The 21,240-nt window shown below is 39.4% G+C and overlaps 1 protein-coding gene across 9 annotated transcripts in view; it reads left to right on the top strand.

Moving 5' to 3' along the window:
• The window catches only part of PLEKHA7 (pleckstrin homology domain containing A7), a 224,400-nt gene that overhangs the window by 137,017 nt on the left and 66,143 nt on the right, over positions 1-21,240 (top strand). For 8 of the 9 annotated variants that reach the window (XM_066640642.1, XM_066640633.1, XM_066640668.1 and 5 more), the window contains 3 exons: positions 560-632; positions 3,773-3,873; positions 18,179-18,357. In XM_066640642.1, the coding sequence (XP_066496739.1) occupies positions 560-632; positions 3,773-3,873; positions 18,179-18,357 (353 nt within the window). The remainder of the gene's footprint in view (positions 1-559; positions 633-3,772; positions 3,874-18,178; positions 18,358-21,240) is intronic. The other variant, XM_066640650.1, reaches the window with a different exon arrangement.

The raw sequence follows: 21,240 nt of genomic DNA, 5'->3' as shown, positions 1-21,240 counted from the left end.
CTTAAATGGAGATTGGGAGAACTGCATTGCAGTGGTTCTGCTCCTATCTACAGGGCTGTTTCCAGAAGGTAGTGGTACAGAATGACCATTCAATCCCATGGCAGATATATTATGGTTTGCCACAGGTTCCATTAAGGCAAACAATATTTATTTATTTAAGACATTTATACCCTGCCTTCTCCCCCCATAGGGTGTCCAAGGCAGCTAGCAATAAAACTATAAATAACAAATATAAAAAATTAATACTATAATGTAAATATAATAAAATAGTAAGCAAATTAATAGCAGTGCAAAAAAATTGCCGAAGATGTATAAAACTAATAATAAAAGCAAGAAGGACAAGCAGGCAAAATGATGGAGGCCAGCCCCCCTTCCTTCCTCTTACCTTTTGGGCTGTCTGCAGATATCTGGAAACTCAGGTGGCAGATTTGCTAAGCCTGCCCATGCTTGATGACTGTATTTTTGTACATGTAAGAATATGTATAGTAATTTGAAACAATGTTGTTTTCTCCAGTTTTTAGAAGTTCAAAGTGAAAACTATTATTATTTGTATTTTCAGGATAGCTCTGGCATGAGATTATGGAAGAGACGCTGGTTTGTGCTTGCTGATTATTGTTTGTTTTACTACAAAGGTTAGTGAATAAAATTTCTGGTTCTTAGAAATTGTATGCAACTGACAATTGACTATAGATGCCAAATTTGTTGCTCAAAAGTGTTCTTAAAGTCTTAGAAACTGAGCTTTTAAGGAATCAACCAAATATTTACCAGAAAAACCACCTCTCATTTTCCTTGCCTATCACCTGTGTTTATTTCAGGAAGGCTTATGGTGGAAAAGCTTTTAGTGGATTTTACTCTGATATCCAGTAGAGCTTTTTAATTGAAGAAAATGCATATAATGTCAATGTAGCACCACATTTTAAAATTGTTATTTTTATTACTGAGCCATCTATTCACATTAAAAATAATGAGAGTACAGGTCCCTGTCTTGAGGAAGTGAAGGAATATTTAGACAAGGTAAATGTGGGGCCACATTTAAGGTAAATGTGGGGATTTTGTAGTCTGGGGAATCGAGGGAGCCCCTCCCCTCAGGGAGACTTTGTAACCTCACCTGTCTGCCTGAGAGGGAGGAGCTTCCGGATGTCAAGGACTGACCCTGCCATGGAGACCACCGAGAAGAAAGGAATTTGTGGGGAAAGGAATTTCAGAAACCAGGGGTGTAAACTGCAAGCTCTTGAAGGCCTTGGGGAGGAGTGGGGGGGTAGCTTACACCTTTGGGGGAGGAATTTCAGAAACCAAGGGTGTAAACTACAAGCTCTTGAAGGCCTTGGGAAGGAGGAGTGGGGGGAGTAGCTTACACTTTTGCATGTTGCATTAGCATAAGGCAATGTTTCTCAAACTGTGGGTCGCGATCTAATTTCAGGTGGGTCCCCATTCATTTCAGTATTTTATTTTTAATATATCAGACTTGCATTTGGGGAAATTTTTTAATGGAAATTTTTAACAGGCTACTATGTATATGCTTTTAACAGTGACAGTCAATGAGGCTTACTCCTGGGTAAGTGTGGGTAGGGTTGCAGCCTAGGATTGTTAAAAACTGTTCTGCTTAATGTTGTCACTTCTGGCCATGACATCACTTCCGGTGGGTCCTGTCAGATTCTCATTCTAAAAAGTGGGTCTTGATGCTAAACGTTTGAGAACCATTGGCATAAGGTATGAATGCTAAGAGGAAATGAGCAGCTAGTGCATCCTTATCTGAAGCCTTTGAGCTGAATCAAGTCCTGGGTGTACTATTTATGCATGGGGTAGCCATTATACATATTGCATAAGACATAATGTAAAGCCCACACATGTATATTTGTATGTGTGTCAGCCTCAACAATGTGAACCTTTCACCTATTTATGGAATTCATGCTTGTGGGTTCCATGTTATACTCTATGCACAGTGGGAAGGTGAGCGAGAGCCCAAGGTTTGCTTGTGGAGGAGATACTGAGACTGTCTGCAAATTGGTCTCATGTTTACAGCAAAGGGATATATGTCATGTTTCCTTTATCCTTGATGCTCATTCAGAAGCTTTGTCTTCCTCCAGGTTGGGTGGGCAGCCATTGGCAAATTGGGCCAGTGCTCCAAGATCTCTGTTGGCTTGCTCTTGCCTGATGGTCATAATTTATAGTGCTGATATTTACTTAAAAGTAGGACTGCAAAGTTTTGCTGAATAATCAAAAGCCTTTTGATTTGCTAGAAAGGGGCATGTGATAATCACAAAGTAGTTGTACAAAATAATTATTCAGACATCCCCCAATATCCACGGTTTCAATTATCAAAGATCCCCCTTCGTGCTCCTTATCGTCCAGATGCTTATGTTTGTAGCTTCCTGTTGCTGGGTCTCACCGGCTCTTTTCTGACTGAAAAGAAAGTGACACTAAGCTTTTTTGAATTCTGTCATTTGCCTCACGTACTTTTCGGTCCTCTGCCTTGCTTCCTGTGGGTGCTTCCTGCTTCAATTTTTCAGTCAGCAAAGACCCAGTGAGACCCAGGAACAGTGACAGGAAGGCTGTAAACACAAGCATCTTAGTAATTTGCACAATGGGAGAATTTTTGAACCTTTTTATAGGGTTCCCTTTTATCCGTGGGGGGAGGGAAATGTATTCCTTGTGGATATGGGGGTATGTCTGTAGTGAATAAATGTACCCACAGAAACTGTAGGCAGCATTTTAAAACAGGCATTCATTCTTTTCTGTTTTACAAGACTGAATGCCACTTCTAAGATGCTGCCTGCTGTGTGACTAGTGCACTAGTAATCTCAAAACCCTGTGGTTTTTTCCTTCAGAATTATTCAGGTGTAAATTTGTTGATTTAATCAATTAATGATTAACACTTATAGTTTGTTTACTAAGATTTCTTTACTTTCCTGGATGTACATCCCATTGATCTGAATGGGATTTACTTCTGAGTCAAGTGGATAGAATTGCATTGTAAGGGAGGAAATGACCAAGGTTTATAAAATTATGCATGGCAAGGAAAAAGTGGGTAGAAGTAAGTTTTTCTGTTTCCTATAATACTAGCACTTAAGGTTCTAGTCAAGTTGACTTACAGTCCTTTTATTATTGTTATTGTTATTAAACAGTACAATAAAAGAAGAAAGTACTTCATATAGCCAATAATTTATGAAATATGCCACAGGATGAGGTGGTAAACATGAGTTTATATGACTTTAAAATGGGATTAAACATATGAAGAGCAGGTTTATCAGTGGTTATTAATCATGATGATTAAATGGAACTTCCAGGTTCTGAGGCATGTTGCTGAGAGAGAAAGGGAGGTCTGTTGTCTTCTTACACTGTTGTGAGTTTTCTGAGAGCATTTGATTGGCCATTGTGGAAAACAGATACTAGGTTTAATTGATCCCTGGTCTGATTCAACAGGGCTGCTCTTCTGATATCAAGAGAAATTGCAAACTGTAGCAGAAGTAGAATCCTGTTGGTATTGTAGGCAGAAGCACCTTCTTCATTTCTATTGCCAGATACAAAAGCAGTAGCACTTTTTCTAGCTCATGAACTGCTGAATGGCTTATGGGACGTAGGTGTCTTTGTTTCTATCCTCTTTAACTGTTCTATTGCCAGCAAAACCATGTAAATCTTTCATTTAGCCCAGCTGACTTGTCACACTGAACTGGGGACTCTTGCACAAGCCATGTTGGACCTAATGAATGCACTTTAGTATTCCAATTATAATATGGAGATTAATTAAGATATTTCTTTCTTCATCCAAAAGACAGCAGAGAAGAATCTGTTCTTGGAAGTATACCATTGCCTAGCTATGTCATATCACCTGTTGGACCTGAAGATCATATAAACCGGAAATGCTCCTTTAAGGTACATTCAGCCATTGCAATGCTTGTGATGTATTTTAAGCAATAAATTCACTACATTGTTATTAATATCACATTATGTTGTAGTATTAACCCATTAAGAGACTATAGGAAGATCTTCCTATAGTCTCTTAATGGGTTAATACATCACATACTACAACATAATACTCTTTCTTCATCCAAAAGACAGCAGAGAAGAATCTGTTCTTGGAAGTATACTTTTGCAATAACATAACTTCCTTGGAATAAATTATCACAGTTGACTTTTGTTGCATCATAAACAAATCATGCTATTCATGATTTAATTTATGTTTACCTGTTGTCCTCTAGGTAATTTGTTATTAAGAGTAGTACAGTTGCAATGTGTTAGTTTTATACATTTCACCCTTTTAATATTTCATTTCCAAGTAATTGTTTTATTTGAAATAAATACTGCTTTCAAAATTTTGCAATGAAATTGCCAGTTTTATTTTTGCAGTAAAAGAGAATGGAAACATTTAAATATTATAGGCATTGTATATCGAGTACCATCAATGATTTCCATTTTTTGTCAGTAATCCTGTGCACACTTGCTTGTAAGTCTGATTGAACACAGTGTGCTGTAAATGTTTATCAATATGCCTTCCAAACAGTATAGAAACATGTATAATTCTGTCACTGAAGATGAAAAATTCTGTTTTCAAGGAGGTTGAACAGCTAGTTTACATCCATATGTAATATTAAAATATAATTTAGTAGCTGTTGCCATCATTTTTCATTTTGGTTATATTTAAATGTAGCTTCAGTAAGTTTGGCTGTTAAAATTCTATTAGCTAATTCCAGTGTCATAGTCAAATCATGATTTTGGCCATCAGGAATCTATTTTGGACTTGCATTCTCCTTTCCCTCCTTCTGTATGCTTGTTCTCTTCCCCAGTTCCTGGTTCTTGATAATCATAGTTTGACATGATGTACAAATAAAAAAAATGCAATAAAGAAATAGGGCAAACTGTGGTTGAGGAAGTGGAGCAGGGGCATGGGAGCCATCAGCATGTTCTGAACATCTGAACTGAAATTAGAAATATTAAGATAACTTTATTACCCATGATCGCATATAATGCTTTCTTCGACCTATCTAAAGCAGTGATTCCCAATCTGGTGGGTCATGACCCACCAGGGGAACCAGAAAAGGGGAATGGCCCAGAAATTCCTTTAAGGGGAATGGCCCAGAAATTGGCAGCAACCCAGTTGGGATGATTGTGCTGCTACTGGGGAGGTGAGGGTTTTTTCAACTTACCTGGGGGTCGCTATAGCTCTCCGGAGGGTCTGGGGAGCCTGCAATCCCCTCTGCAGCCCACTGATCTAAAGTATTTTCATTTTAATTCAGTGTGGAATATATAAATGGACTATCCAGCATAAATTTGACTGCATTTGGGCAATTATTTCCATGTGTAGTTGAATGTAGAATTTGCCACAGCAGTGTGCTATTCTAGCTTAATGCGAGTTATTTAAAAAAACAAAAAAAAATTGCTGGTTTTTGCCTCAAAGCATTGAAGACTGTTCACAAGCCTATTGAAGTACATGCTGAATTACAGTAGGTACTGTGTATGACTGTAGCATTTATTCTTATTAGAAGTAACAGCAAAGTGTAAGATTTTTAATTTTACTGTACATTTAAAAAAAAATCAAAGACTAGCTTTGTTTTTAACACCTCTCAAAAAAACTTACTCGAAAGCATTTTTATTGTTAAAAGTGAATACTAGATTATGCTTCGTGGACAGACAGTGACTCTGATCAGAAGCAGGCACATGTACCACCTACGCACTCAGAAAGTACTTTGAAGAGAAAGTCTTCCTGCTGGTAGTCTTGTTTTCCATTTTAGCAACTGTTGTGCTAAATCCTCAACTTGCTTCTTAAGTTTCATATTAATAGCATTTTATGTATTTTTGTAAACTTGTGGATTGAATTAGGGAAGGACATTCCTCCCTTCAATGGGAGGGGCTGTAGCACAGTGATAGAGCATATGCTTTGCATTCAAGCGATCCCAGATTTAGTCAATCCCTGGCATTTCCAGAAAGGTTTGGAAAGACCCTTGTTTGAAATCCTGGAGATCTTCCTTCAGGGCATGTGCACTGGAATCTTTGATTTTCTCCCCTTCGAGTGACAGATCCTCATACCCTGATACAAACTACTCAGATGGAAGAAATCAGGGATTCCACTGGGCACATCCAGCTAGCAGTATGTTCAGTGTCGACAGTATTGACTCCAGTGGCCTGACATTGTAAGGCAGTGTCATATGTTCATGGGAATCTTACCAAATCTGTGTATCATCCACAATTTTTTTTGAGTGACAGTTACATTGTTTTCTATTCATACCTACATCTGTCAAATTGGGACTTTACTCTTGGTTAAAAATTTCATATAGCTGGAATATGGGAACATTCAGTGGATATTATTCCTAGAAAACCTGTTGTGGCTTTTGGCATTTTTCTTGTCCTTTTAAAATAATTCATCTGATCTTTAATCCCAGGTTTAAGAGCAAGATATCTGCCCTCCCTACTTCAGTGCCAAATTGTATTTCTCTGTTTGGAAAAAATAAATTATTTTTATAATAGTTTCAAATGGTGATGGGACCACTGCATCCTGGACAACTGATCAAATGCCTCCTGGTATGGAACATTTGGGTCCCAATATATAGGTGTGCTCCCTGTATCCGGAAGTGGTCCATTCCACAGACCTCCTGCAGATACAGAAACCATGGATACAGGGGCACCTGTCACCATGGCCCCCCACACCCTGCGCACCCCTGTGTGCCTATTAGAGTGATTAGAGTGCCCGTTAGAGCAAATTAGAACAAGGTTAATAGGAAGCAGTTACCTTTCGCAACCTTACCTGTGCTGTCTGGTGAAATGCCTGGATGCCTGGATGCCGTGTTGATTTCCCAGCGCAAGCCTCCCCACCGGTGCTACTTGCTCTCCAGGTGTTGCAACAGGTGTTATGGCACATTTGCACTAGAGCAGGGACTGCTGTACCTGTAGATTGTCGGGTTAGGATTGCACTGTGAGATGCTTAAGTTAGTGCTGAGCACTCTCCCATTGACATCAATTGGGTATAAAAGTGCTTAAATTTGGTTGGGCTGCATCCAGTGATTTAAAAAAAACAAAAACCAGGCAACTTGCATAATATACTTGATTCTATTTTTAAATCCATACTGTGAAAGTTATTGGTGACCCTAAGGGCTAACTCAGACTATGACCCAGCACAGATGTAACCTTGGCTAGGTGACGGAGTGCCCCATGGGCTCCTCTGTCCTTTCTCTGTTTCAGTTTTGGAACTAACTGTGGTTTGCATTTCATTTGCACTGATGTTACTGTAAGCTACTGTTTGCATAACCCTACAAACCGTCATTGCAAACTGTGTTTGAGTGCTCTTGTTAGCAAAAACACTGCTATGATACAGGGTCATATAGAATGAAAGTCATTTATGCTATGCTATTAGAATAAATGATTAGGGTAAGGAAGCTTAATAGGGAAAATGTTCACATGCTCACAAAACTTAAAATCCACATCACTGTCTCTGCTTGAAGCAGGCCTGAAACTGCAGGCTGGCAGCTTTGCTAAAATTAGCAAAGTCTCAAGGAAGCTCTTGGCAGCATACCAAGGCATCCAGCAGGAGATAACAGTTCAGAACAATACACACATTGAGTATGCTGAAAATTCCCATCCTGAAGTTCCCTGCTTGTATGGCAAACTAAACAGAGAACAGTTTGCAGTTTTAAAATCATTATTCTTTCAGGCTTCTTTTAAACCAAAGGACAGTGTTATATACATATATTAAACACTAGGAGAGCTATTTAGAAGGTATTATACCAAAGTTTCATAGAAATGCCAAAGAGATTACAATGTTTGCATGTTTGCCAAATATTCTTCAATATTTTAATAGTTACTGTCTTAAAGTGTAACCAACATATTTTATATATATATATATATATATATATATATATATATATATATATATATATATATATAAAGATGTAGTAGCATTAGAAGTGAGTTTTAACTGTTAGAATGTTTAATAAAATCATAGAAACACACAGAATAGTAAAAAGCTATTAGGTTTTATTATTAAAGATGCTTAAGCTTCAAGTCTGAAATGTAACTCAGATGCAACCTTGGCAGAGGCAGATGTCTTGGCAAAAGCATTCGCTAAGCCTGTATCTCTGTGGACTTTGAGGACTCAAGGTCTTGCATTGATACTTTTAGAATTTGAACAATGGAGTTGCATCTCAGATAGACTTTTGGCAGCAGCATACGGGCAAAGCAAGAGGGAAAATACACGTATTTGCAACATTATCTGTTGGCGTTAAAATAGAATTTTCTAAGATACAAACACCTGCAGAAACAGCTAGACAGAAGATAACAGAAACATCCATGAGAGAGCCTCTGTCTGGGCTGCAACAGACAGAGGGAGCTGTAATTTGGTTAAAAGTAAATGAGAAAAGATTTCTCAAAAGAAATCCTTTTTTACAATAAGAGTTTGGTTTGTTTTGTATTAAATATATGAAAATACACCACTATACATCTCTAAAGGAACTCAAAGGTAACAGGTCACATATAGGATCACAGCATGGAATAGAGGAAGGTCCAAAGAACCTGGCTTAACAAAGGTTGGCAGAGAGCCCCACAGTGTCTGGTAGAAACAGGAGAAAGAATGTAGAGAGATAAACAGGTGGCTCCTACCAAGGCCATCTAAATTAAGGATGCTAAGAAATAAGTACAAAGACATCCCAAAAGGCCAGTTCTGAATAAAAATGAGGTTACAGTGCACTCTACTGGTACTTGAAAACAAAGTTTTCTATATGTTTAAATGTATGGTATTGCCTTATTTGAAACCTGTAACTTGAAGCTAACCAATCAAATGTCTGTAAGGCTATTTCTGGCCAATCCAGAGTAAGCCCCATCTATGTTGTCAAACTCCAGCCAATGAAAAGTGTGAAACTCCTCAAACAAAGGACCCAAAATGTAATAAAAGGGTCAGGTTCAGATTGAAAATTACTCTCACTGCTTTGGACTGGAGTTCCTTGAGATGCCTGTTGCTGGCAAGGAAATAAAGCTTGCAGACGATCACCACTCTTGCCTACTTAGTCTTGCTTTTGAACCTTGCAACACCTTGCAACAGCTACACTTGTAATGCTAACCATAACTAGTTCTAAAATTTAAGGTGGGGATGGAGGGAGAAATGCCATCACAGGAAAGGAAGATTTTGTGAACACATGAGGAGCTCCTAGTAGTGTAATTGCCATGACTAACCAACTAGGCTATATTGCATCTACATCAAGTTATATGTGTTACTTGTTACTTGCAGGTTGCTTTTAGCAGTAATTCCATAGTCTGAATCCTTTAAAAAATCGTGAACATGCAATAACTTGCCTCTCCGCCAACTGAGTGTGTTTGGTTAAACTTCAGAATCCTGAAACATGTTTGCTGGAAAATTTCATTATATGTTCACAATTTCACACAGCATGTGAATTGCTCTTGAGGTTTCCCTTAAGGGAAAATGTGACATCCAAATTACCTTCCTAGACAGTTTGCCTTCAAGGGTCTATTCCAGTGATTTTCAACCTTTTTCATCTCATGGCACATTGACAAGGTACTAAAATTGTCAAGGCACACCATCAGTTTTTTAACCATTGACAAGGCTGTTGATGGGGAGCTCACATCCCCATTGGCCCTATTAACAAATGAGCCTCCCCCAAACTCTCATGGTACAGTGGTTGAAAATGGCTGGTCTATTCAGACATTACATTTTCTACTTAAGGAAATAAATTATAGGAAAAGTAAATACCTAGGCAGTTCATCTTTGTTTTTTCTCCCTTTCCCTAGGTGGAAAATGCAATATCTGAATTGGCCTTTAGAGGCAACCTGTCTGGTTATTTGCCTCTTTTATAAAGCTTTTCTTTTCTTTTCTCTGGCCTAAGGCTTGGGCTCAGTTTATTCCCCTCACATAACTTACCAGATATTGCATCCAAATTAACACATATATATTTGGTGAACAACCTTCCTTCAGATTTATCACTTGCACTTTGGTTACAATTATAAAGACAATTTATAAACATACTTGGGAGTAAATTCAACTGAAATAATTCAGGGTTTAGGATCATTATGTACATGTCATTATAATAGTTGCATTTGTTCTTTTCAAGTACTTTTGGCTTCTTTTAAAAAAATGTTCATGGTAGAAGGTCTTTGTCTTATATTTATTTTAGTATTATTGATGTAAATTTATGTAACTTCTTTTCACAAATGATAATTGTGTCATAAACATTGCTTTCAAAATAAGTAACTTTGCTTATTCATGAAGCAAACCTGACATATATTGTTCCAATACAGAATTCATTATTGAATTGTTTTAAAAATAGAATTTTGTCAAATCTAGTGTAGTTTATACAACTCATTCCTTGCATGAATAGTAGTGATCATGTAAAAAATTTTCAAGAGCAGGGCTCTCCAAACCCATGGGCCAGATCTGGGGTTTGGAAAAAGCCCTCCCTCCTGTAAGTGGCACTTACCATTATGTATCTCTGTGCCCGAATCAGCTTGAAAGAAAGCGGTGCTGCGGCAAAACAGTAAACACCGCTCGAGACAGGGAGGACTTTTTCAGGAGACCTTTGTTCTAGAGCAGGGGTGCCCAAACCCCGGCCCGGGGGCCACTTGTGGCCCTTGAGGCCTCTCAATGTGGCCCTCAGGGAGCCCACAGTCTCCAATGAGCCTCTGGCCCTCCGGAGATTTGTTGGAGCCCACACTGGCCTGACGCAACTGCTCTCAGTGTGAGGGCGACTGTTTGACCTCTCGCATGAGCTGTGGGATGAGGGCTCCCTCCACTGCTTCTTGTTTCACGTCTGTGATGCAGTAGCGGCAGCAAAGGAAAGGCCAGCCTTCCTTTGTGCAAGGCCTTTTATAGGCATTGAGCTATTTCAAGACCTTCATTCATTCATATAAGTTTATCTTTAATATATTCCTTTATGTAAACTTATGTAAATTTATTCAAATTTAAATGTAAATTAATTCTTCTTTCCCCCGGCCCCCCGACACAGTGTCAGAGAGACAATGTGGCCCTCCTGCCAAAAACTTTGGACACCCCTGTTCTAGAGCATCCAGGGGGCTTGGTATTAATTTGTGTTAAACTACATTTTTAACCCAAATTAGTAAAAATAGACTGTTCTATCTTTGCTGGAACTATTGGGACCCAAAGTCTATTCATTGTATATTGATTTCTTCCTTGAAACTCAGAGGCTAATATGCTCTTTCATAGTTGAAGTTCAGAGACCCTCAGTGCCTTCATCTGACCAAATCTAAAAAAAGACATTTGTTCCTATCTTGTAGTAGGTCTGCACTGAACTGCACTTATCTGGATCGGCTGATTGGAGCTGATAGAATTTAGGAAGGCACAATGCTGGCAGTTACATAAACCCTCTAATGAGTACAGCTAAATTGGCTCAATTAAGAAAAATTGGTTATTTCTGCTCAGAATTACAACCTGATTGCATTGAAACTTACTGCTGCTTTCCAACTCTGAGAGCTTGCATAGTAGGAAGTAAGATGAAGGCATTTTCAGTATGTGAGTTTCTGGAGAGCTGCGTATGTGCAGAGATATTGTATGAAAATAAGTAATGATGCCTGTCTTTGAGGGTATGGAGACATTTCATTATGCCAACTTTCTATGAATTATTAAGGATTCCTCTTCTTTTAACTTATTCAACCTTTTTTTGTTTATATTTTTGTTTTGTTTTGTTCTTATTGGTATGCTCTGGGGTTTGCTCTCCATTCCACCTTCTGTGCAATATGGGAGGGAGCCTGCCTTTACTTCTCCTTCTTCCCAGAATCAGGGCATCTGAATGCATGAATAGGTACCAATATTTCTTTTTCATCCCTGTTGTGAATGTTTATGTGGTGTTCCGCAGATTGTTGTGCTATCGACATACTTATAATTTAAGACTTCACAAAACTCTTCTGATCTTTCCTAGCACAAATTGCCCCCCTTATGATAACACTCTTTGTGTGTGTGTTGGCCATTTTAGTGTTCTGCTAAGTGAAACCTAACATATTTGGCTAGCTCTGTTTTACTTAACCAGTTATACATGCTGCAGAAAGCCCCTCCATTGGTAAGGATTTGCTATTAACTCTATATTTGTTGCTCTTTCAAATGTGAATATGCTTTCCTTAGTTGCCTTATGTGGAAATGTGCAATGTTCATTTCATTCTGGTTGCTGCCATTTTATCAAGATTGTTAATAAAACAGTACCCAATGGCTGCTTCTGCTTGTATAGTGAGATTGCAGCTGCCTCACATGTGCGCTTGAGGAAAACAGCTTATAGCAGTGAAGATGATGGTAGCCAAAAGAATGTATAACCCAATGCATATTAAATATTGAAGGAAGTGTAGCAGATTCATCATAGCGTTAAACAGATGAGGCTATGATTATTTCAGTGCTGTTCTGTAAAATGAAGTTCACAAAATATTAAATAAAGTAATGCTAGAGGAAAGACTTGATTCTGTAAAAGTCTGTGTGTGAGAAGGGGGATGTGATTTGTTGTTTTTATGGGTGTTTAGTGGTTTGATACTAACTCAGCAATTTGAGTTCTGTGTATAGTTGAGATTCTGTAGGAGGTTTCACGCAAGATTAAAAAGATTTTGTGCTGTCAAAGCTATAATTGTGTTTTTGAAGTCAAGCGAGAGTTATTAAATTATCCTTCAGCCTAGTCCCAACAGGAAGAAGATACTTTATACAAACTATAACCTTTGTAGGCTGCACAAGAATTGTATGAATTGCTGCACAGGTCAAAAGTTTGACAACCAAGTAGTCTAACTAGTCAGTAGGTTTTAAATACCTGTTATACACTAAAGAAACCAATACACTAAAGACCAAACCATACCCTAAAGAAAGTTTGCTGCAGTTTGTTAAGAAGAACTCTGCTGGATCCGACCAAGGGTTTATCCAGTCCAATAACCTGTTTGCCGCAGTGGCCAATCAGATGCCTGTGGCATCAGAAGCAACAGCCATTTCCTGCCATTGGTTCCCTGCAGTTGGTAACAGAAGCATGCTGCTCTGAACCTTATGGATATTGCTCCTTTTTGTTGTTGTTACATTTACCAACAGCAACTCATCTTCAGTTTTAAATATTGTTTTTTTCAGATTTCTAAACTGTTAGCTGTTACTTTGTCCAGCATAGATATACCTGTCAAAAGTAATTTTCCTCATGGAATTCCTTTCCTAGCAATCACATTTGCTTCTTTTATTATTTATTTTTTTAAAGCTGTCTTGGGCTGCAATCCTATATACCAGCGATTTGCAAATTGTGGCTCTAGGACCTGGGTCATGGCCCAGCTTTTGGTGGTTCATGAAACGGACAGGGCAGTTTAGACTATGTGCATCAACTTGCTACTTGGGGGGCAGCCCTGCTGCCCAATCACCATTATACCCACAGAGGCTTGAGTGGTTGGTAAAGTGAAACTTTTTTTAGGTGCATCCCAAAACTAAAGTTTGGGAACCACTGGTGTATGGGATTGCAGCCTAAAGCTCCCATTCAGAGTCTAGTATATAAATCACAATTGATTTACTGCTTTAGTGTGTGTTTGTGATTGTAAACTGCCTTGACATGCAAAAGAAAGGCGAAGCATAAATTTTTTAAAATAAATAAATAAATGTCCTATTCAAACTGGGATCAGATCCTTCTTGTTTCTGTTAGTCTGTCACATTCCTTTCTCTCATAAAAGTGTTTCACAGTTATCTGCAATTTTTCCCCCCAAATATATATGCCAAACAGTGGTCACTTTTGCACCATTCTATTCTTTCTGTATGGTGTTTAGCCAAACTTCCTTACTACCATCTTTTTTTGTTTGTTTTACCTATTTAGGTTGTGTTTATGACAGCCTCATCCTCAAAGAATATAGTTTCTGGGGTAGAATGTGTGTGAATTTTTCTCACATTATACTCAGCCACGTTCTCTTCCCCTCCTTTCTTGATGTGTTTTTAGTGCTGATGGTGTTTCCACTCAATATATTTTGAGTCTCAGTAGAATATGAGCTTTGCTTCCACTCTGTCCATAAGAACACCTCTGCTGGATCAGGCCAAAGGCCCATCTAGGCCATAGTCTTGTTTCCCACAGTGGCCCACCAGCTGCCTCTGGGAAGCCAGAAGAGAAAGACATTCAGTACTTTTCCCTTGCAACAAGTATTTAGAAGCACATTGCGGCTGAACCTGGGTGTGGCTTATAGCTATCATGACTAGTAGCCTTTGATAGACCTGTCTTCCATGAATTTGTCAAACCTCCTTTTATAACTAGCAAGCTAGTAGCTATCACCTCATCTTGTGCAATTAAAATGGAAAGCATGGGAGTAAGATGAATGAATTTTATTCTAGGCATCCCTCCAGTGCTCTGCTCTTGTGGGATCAGAGATATTGAGCTGATAGTGGAGAGAACAGCCCTATATGGGACCCCATGAGAGAGTTGCCATAAGATGGACCCCCACCACAATCATTTCTTTGCACAAACTTGACATGCCAGTAGTATGATCTAGGCTATGTTCCCCTTTTTCTAAAGGGTAGCAGGCTCAGCAGAGGCTCTATGCTTCAATTCACCAGTGTTTGTAAGACAGAATGCATGTAGGTGGAGTGGTAGGCCGTAATTGCACATGCTGAAGCCTTCAACAAGCCTACATGTTGAAGAAATGTAGGTAGTAGTCTGGCAAATTGATCTGGCTACATGTTGCAATCACAGAAGCTAAAGAACAGTGTAATTAGAGCAGTGATTTTCAACCAATGTACAGTGAATTGTCTACAGGTGTGCCATACCAATTTGGAGGATGGTCATTTATTAATAGGGCTATTTTGGGAATGTGAGCCCCCCACCAGCAATGTAGTGTGCCTTGTCAATTGTTAAACAACTGATGGTGTGACCTGTAAATTTCAGTGCCTTGTTAGTGTGCCGTGAGATGAAAAAGGTTGAAAATAGTTGAGTTAGAGTATATTCTTATAGCGAGCACTGAGGATCCACAGTTCCTCGAATGAAATAGTAAGAGCCTGACTGTATTTTCAGAACAGGCAGCTTCATACATTACTGCAGCAGTTCCCAAACTCTCCAGAATTTTGGGAACCATGGTAAATGCTTGAGGGAGAGAGGCAAACGCAGTGACACAATCGCACTTCTGCTGGGGGGGAAGGAGTTTTTAAAACTTACCTGGGGGTTGCAATGGCTCTCCAGAGGGTCTGCGGAGCCTGCGACCCCCCTCTGTAGCCCTCCCCGCACCTCCAAAAGCACAGGTTTTTTCCCCTTTTTTACAGTATTTAGAGGTGTAGGGAGGACTGAGGGGATCGAAGGCTCCCTGGACCCTCCAGAGAGCCATAGCGACCCCCAAGTAACCCCTTCCCCCCCCCAGCAGTATGATCATGGCAGTTGTGTTGTTACAGTCACTGTTGCCCCACCCCTTTAAGGGGCAGTGACAGAATTTCCCTGGCTGGGGTGTTGCAGTGCCCAGTTTGGGAACCTCTACATTACTAGAATAACTGTTGTCTGTATACCACAGTACAGGTCCAGCCTTGTTATACACAGATTTTTTATACACAGATCTGACTCAACACGAATGGTCCCTGCAAATGAAAAGGAATGTGCTGATCCCTGGAGAAGGGAAAAAATGCACCCCTTTAAAATCACAGTTTTAAAAACTGCTTTTTACTGTTGCAGAGAGACAGTCATACAAGTGATTACAGGTATAACCTAAGTATCCACAGATTTTCTGTCTCAAAGCTGATGAGAAGGGCCCTTTAAATTAAAGGAAAACAGTCATTTAATAATGCCAGAGAGGGCAGCCTGCTGACAATCCATCAATCATTCTCTCTGCAGGCTTCACTCCTCCCTTCCCCCTGAGCACTCGAAAGAAGGCTTAATGGCAGCGATTATCACCTTCTCCGTTCTTTCCCCCTTGCTGGGACTCCTGGTGAAGGGAGGGATTGCTGCATCCTAGTGAAGCCTAAGTGCCTGGAGAGAGACTGACTCTGTTTGCATTGCAAAGGTCAGCAAGGCTGTTTTTAAATCACCAGAGCACAGAAACTTTGTTTTTTAAATTCATTTGCTATAGCGTGTTTTTTGCCATCCATGTGAGTTCTTGAAACGGAACCCTCATGAATAATGAGATTCAACCTGTATTCCCTATACTTGTGAGCAAGATCAAATCCTTTATTGTGCAATACTGCTCCAAAAGCAGTACAGGTGAGACCTTGGTATCCACTGATTTAACTCATTACTGATAGTGGGATCCACCTTTAAATGTCTTGTAATAAAAAGCACCAAATTCAATTTTCTGCCTTCGCGCAGTTAAATAATTATAATTTCATTCATTGGATTTTGTTATTTACCCTATCTAGTGCCTGAATGTGTTATAGTGTATACCAGGGGTCTCCAAACTCCGGTCCATTCATTCATTCATTCATTCATTCATCTCAAATGTATTTACATATCTAATGTATTTAAATTTAATATTTAAATTTATTTATTTATTAATTATGTATTTAAATTTAATATTTAATTTTTGGGGGGGCCCTCAACACTGTGCCAGATATTTGATGTGGCCCTTTGTCCGTAAAATTTAGAGACCCCTGGCGTATACCAGTGCATACTGGGGTGACAATGGAGGAGCAAGAAACCTGGAAGTGGGTCTTTAAGCTATTTTTCCGCTGATTTGAAATGCACTGATTTTTTTTTGTACACTAGGGGTTCCAGAATGGAACCCCAATGGATAACAAGGCATGACCTGTACTTGTTTTTAACATGCGTAGATGTATAAAACCTGTGATTATACAGCTCCTTCTGCTGTATCCTGCAGGGGAATTTCAGTGTGTTGAGGCCTCTTCAGGGTAAGGGAACGTTTATTCCCTTACAAATGTGGCCAGCCAGAATAGGTTAACTTGTGAGCAAGATCAACTACATTGTGCAACTCTACTACATGTTCATTTGCCTTACATGCTCCTCTGGATGACTGATGCAATTCCTAGACTGTTAGCAAGAAAAGACATAAAGAAAATGGGATTCTAGAATTCAGTAGCTATAAGAGCAGCACAAGACATTGAGCTTTTTTCAGCCTCCTGTTTTAATGCTTTATACATATCCTGGAGTAGTTTCACTTACAATTTGTCAATGGTGACAGGAAGATGGTTCTTATTGCCAATTATTTTAACTCTCTGTAAACTACAGGGAATTATTATTATATGTATGGCTTCTTGCTTTGGATGCCTGCTATTGCTAGCCTACAAATGCAACATGTTAGCTGTATTTATGAAACTGCACTCTCTTTTGGTAGCATTTCATGATTCTGTGGATCATGCATATCTGTGTAGCCTTAGTGATGTAGGTTTGCAGACAAGAAATGTTTGCTTTGGCATCATGGATGTATTTCTTCCTTATCTCTGTGGCATGTTTTTTGCCGGCATATCTTGATTGTGTGTATTCTGCATTGGTTGCGTGTTCTGCCTTGGTGGAATTTTCCCGCCTCTTTTTTTTCTAGCAAGTCTTTGTACTTTTGTTCTGTGCTTTCCTGCATGTTTTAGCTACTGAGAATATGGCTTATAAACCCAAAGTAGTAGGGCGTGATTCCTTATGTTATAACGCCTCAGCCTATTGGGTCCAAACTGTTTAAACCCCTCATCATCTTTAAGTTTTTAGCAGTAATTATTTTGTGTAAGTGAATGTTTCAATTATCTTCTTAAAACATGTTTTACTGAATATAAATTCAAAATACTGCCAATTTTCATTAGTCTCTAAAGCTTTTTAAGGTACATACACGCACATAATGGAAAGCTTTCCTTTCTGAAAATGACATTTGGAAAATAGATTACATCATAAGATTTTCAACCTGCTTTTTTCTGAACAGATTACCCTTAACACTGTGATTTCATAAAATATATTTGTAGAAAATTCAGTACAAGAATGAACATGTTAGGTTGTTTTGCATTACATTTTTAGTAAGTGAAAGGCACCAAATAAGAGAAACAATATGAAAAGTCAAAACTTCAGGTACAAAGGCTGAATAAAATTCTTTAATGGTCTTGCAGTGAAATGAAAGGAAGACACATGCAGAAGTATTCTATTATATATGGGCTTAGTGGAAACACTATAGAATACCATGTTTCTGCACTGCAGTGATTTTGGTAGTGCAATGTTCCTTTTAGCAACAGAGGCCATGCTAGTTATTCAAAATACTGTGGCATTTTAAAAATAACCCTCCATTTTGCAAATCCTCCCTTTTAAAAAAATTAATGCCTCTCTCTTCATTCTTACAGGCTGTCCATACAGGGATGAGGGCATATATCTATAACAAGAGTTCTGTTATTGGCTCTCAGGCAGAACATTCAGGGATGCGCACGTACTACTTTAGTGCAGATACTCAAGAAGATATGAATAGCTGGATCCAAGCTATGAATCAAGCTGCCCTTATGCAAACACGTTCCTCACCAAAGAAGTAAGTTCAGGAATTTCCTCCCATTTTAACTCAATTTTGCACTTTTCAAACATTAATGTGACCAGGAGCAGCCTGAATGGATCTGCTGCCTGCACTGGGGCAGATCCGCTGACCTTGCTAGCTTTCCACCCCCCCCCTTTTAAATAAAAGCAAAAACCTTGTGCATGTTAGAAGCTTGTGAGCACATCTGTTGCTGCCGCTACCACCTTCTTGTCCACCCAGCTGCATAAGAAAGCAATTGGGTGGGCAAAGTACAGCAGTCTGATGTCCCCTTCTCTTACCTGTAGTTCCAGTGCTGACCTTCTCTCTTAATCCCATTAGTCCTGTTTGAAACAAATAGGATGGACAGAACATACTGGGAATGCAGATAAAAGTAAACAGGAAGATGTGGTGCTTAACCCATTTTTGCCCAATGCTGCATGTATGACAGGCAGATAGTGTCCAGGGCATTCCTTGTCAGTTTGTCATCCTCCCAGCTCACCAAAGTGGCTGCCTTACTCTGCGTCATAGCTAGGCCAGACCTGAGTATGACATGTATGCAAGAAAATGATGCCTTTTGCATTTAAAGAATCCTTCCATGCTTTTCATTTTATTACATCTCAATGCTGTGCAAAAACTATGTGTCAGGGCTTTTAAAACAAGCTATAGTACAGTGTAAATAATCTGAAGAATCTAAAAGTGGTGATATGTCACATAGAAAAAGATGTGCAGGATGTGAATTAATCCAGTGTTATACAGGATCGAAAGAGACGACGACGACGACGACGACAACAGTATTTATATACTGCTTTTCAACAAAAAGTTCACAAAGCAGTTTACAGAGAAAATCAAATATCTAATGGCTCCCTGTCCTAAAAGGGCTCACAATCTAAAAAGATGCAACACCAGCAGACAGCCACTAGAACAGACACTGCTGGGGTGAGGTGAGCCAGTTACTCTCCCCCTGCTAAATAAAAGAGGAGCACCCACTTGAAAAAGTGCCTCTGAAACCAACGTAACTTTAAGGCTTTTATTGTGAGGAATTGAACCTGACCCAAATAACAACACCCAAATTCCCTGATTGAGTGAGGACCTGAGGCAGGCACTAGGCAGGCAGGAGGCAGCAGGACTTGAGGCAAAGGCTGGCTGGTTGCTCCCTGGCTCTCCCAGGGGCTCCTTGCTGCAGCTCTCTCTCCTCAGTTCCTCCTTTGGCTTGGTCTCCTCAGCTCTCAGGTTTCAGCTCTGCTCTGCAGCTCCTTCTCTCCCAGCTCGCCTGGTGATCTTTCTTCCTCTGCAGAGATTGCTCTCCAAGGCTCCTCACAGCAGCTTTTCCCCAGTGGTCTATCCACTCCTTGCTTGTGCAGCCCCTTTTATAGGCCTCTGCACACAGCAGCCTCTACCTTCCCTCTGCTGGTACTGCAGCCTTCTCTCCTGCTGCAGTTTTCCCTCTGGTCCTCCTCAGACTGAGCCCAGGTTTTACAAATAACAGTAGCAATCCTCCAGTCTAATAATAATAATAATAATAATAATAATAAATAACTCAGTATTTATAAACCGCCTTTATGGTCATCGGATTACTCCTCTGACTTTATTCAAGGAGGTTTACATAGGCAGGCCGTTTCTAAATCCCTCAAGGGGATTTTTACAATCATAAAGGTTCTCTCTTTCAAGAACCAACAACATTTCAGAATGGATCTTCCTGGTTTGGTCTCACTTCTGGCCTCCAGTTCTCCAGTCTGCAGACTGAAGGTGGGGCTTGCAAGTAGAAGTGCACCTAAGCCTCAGGCATGAAACAAAGCAGCCCTAGTTGTGGTCCCTCTGGTTACCCTGTGTCACCCTGCTTCACACTTCCATGCTTGGCACAATGAATGCCCTCACCAGGGGGAAGAGGAGCTTGGAAACTTCAGGATGTAGATAGCGAAGAAAAAAATTATAGAGGTAAATCTCTCGGTATGGTCAGATAATACACAATATTGCTTTTCAAAAATTCTTACATTCCAGCAGTGCCCATGTGAATGCCATTCAGAACAAAGAATACTGTTTATACAAGACTCAGAAGAAAATTAAATTGACTTATAAGCAGATGAAATCCTGCATCACCCAAGAAATTTGTAGGAAAGGTGCTGGGGGTAGCAGGAAAATTGTTCAATTCAATTTCTGTCTATAACTAAAGGTTTGTCACAAAATGGTATGACTCCTTCTAAAATCTACATAGAATTTTTGAACAGTATTATCTCCAGCAAAAATATGGCATCTGGCTAGAGAACTAATTTTCTTTGCAGCTACTAGAAAAAGATAGTAATATGTAAAAATATTAGCAATTAGTATTGTATTTTATGCACTTATGTGCCTGCCTGCAGTCTCTCTTGTGCTTTGATAAGGCATAGACAGTAAAGATAAGATAGTAAAGATATTTTGTGACTAGTGTGAGGGCTCTCTAGCCTCCCAGACCTAAAAATGACCATTGTGGGGAGGAAGGCATGAACAGGAGACTTTGCGATGTTTGTAGACCCTGACCCCTACCCAAACCATCCTACAAAATGACTGCAAATGACTGAAAATGAAAATGGTGCTGAAAATGACTGCTGTGAAAGTGAAATATCCTGTTTGTACAGCAGCTGCAGCAGATCTGATGGTGGTAAATTATGTAGCCACACTGGGCATCTCTTTTTCACTTCCTTCTTTATTGTTTAAAGGTCTTTGTACAAGTGCATTGTGGAAGTAAGTTCCAAAGAAAATCTCAGTGATACTTCAGTAAATGTCATAAATGGTAAAATTTTGTATGATGATTAAAGGCATATAAAATTTGTTCACATTAAGTTTAGTCAGGACTGTAGAAATAATTTAAAAGGCATTTTTATGATGCACATTTATCAGAAAAAACGCTTTTTAATATTAATGGCT

The sequence above is a fragment of the Tiliqua scincoides genome, chromosome 1 (genome assembly GCF_035046505.1).
Source record: "Tiliqua scincoides isolate rTilSci1 chromosome 1, rTilSci1.hap2, whole genome shotgun sequence".
In the NCBI taxonomy this organism is placed as follows: Eukaryota; Metazoa; Chordata; class Lepidosauria; order Squamata; family Scincidae; genus Tiliqua; species Tiliqua scincoides.
This window is presented reverse-complemented; position numbering and strand designations above follow the sequence as displayed.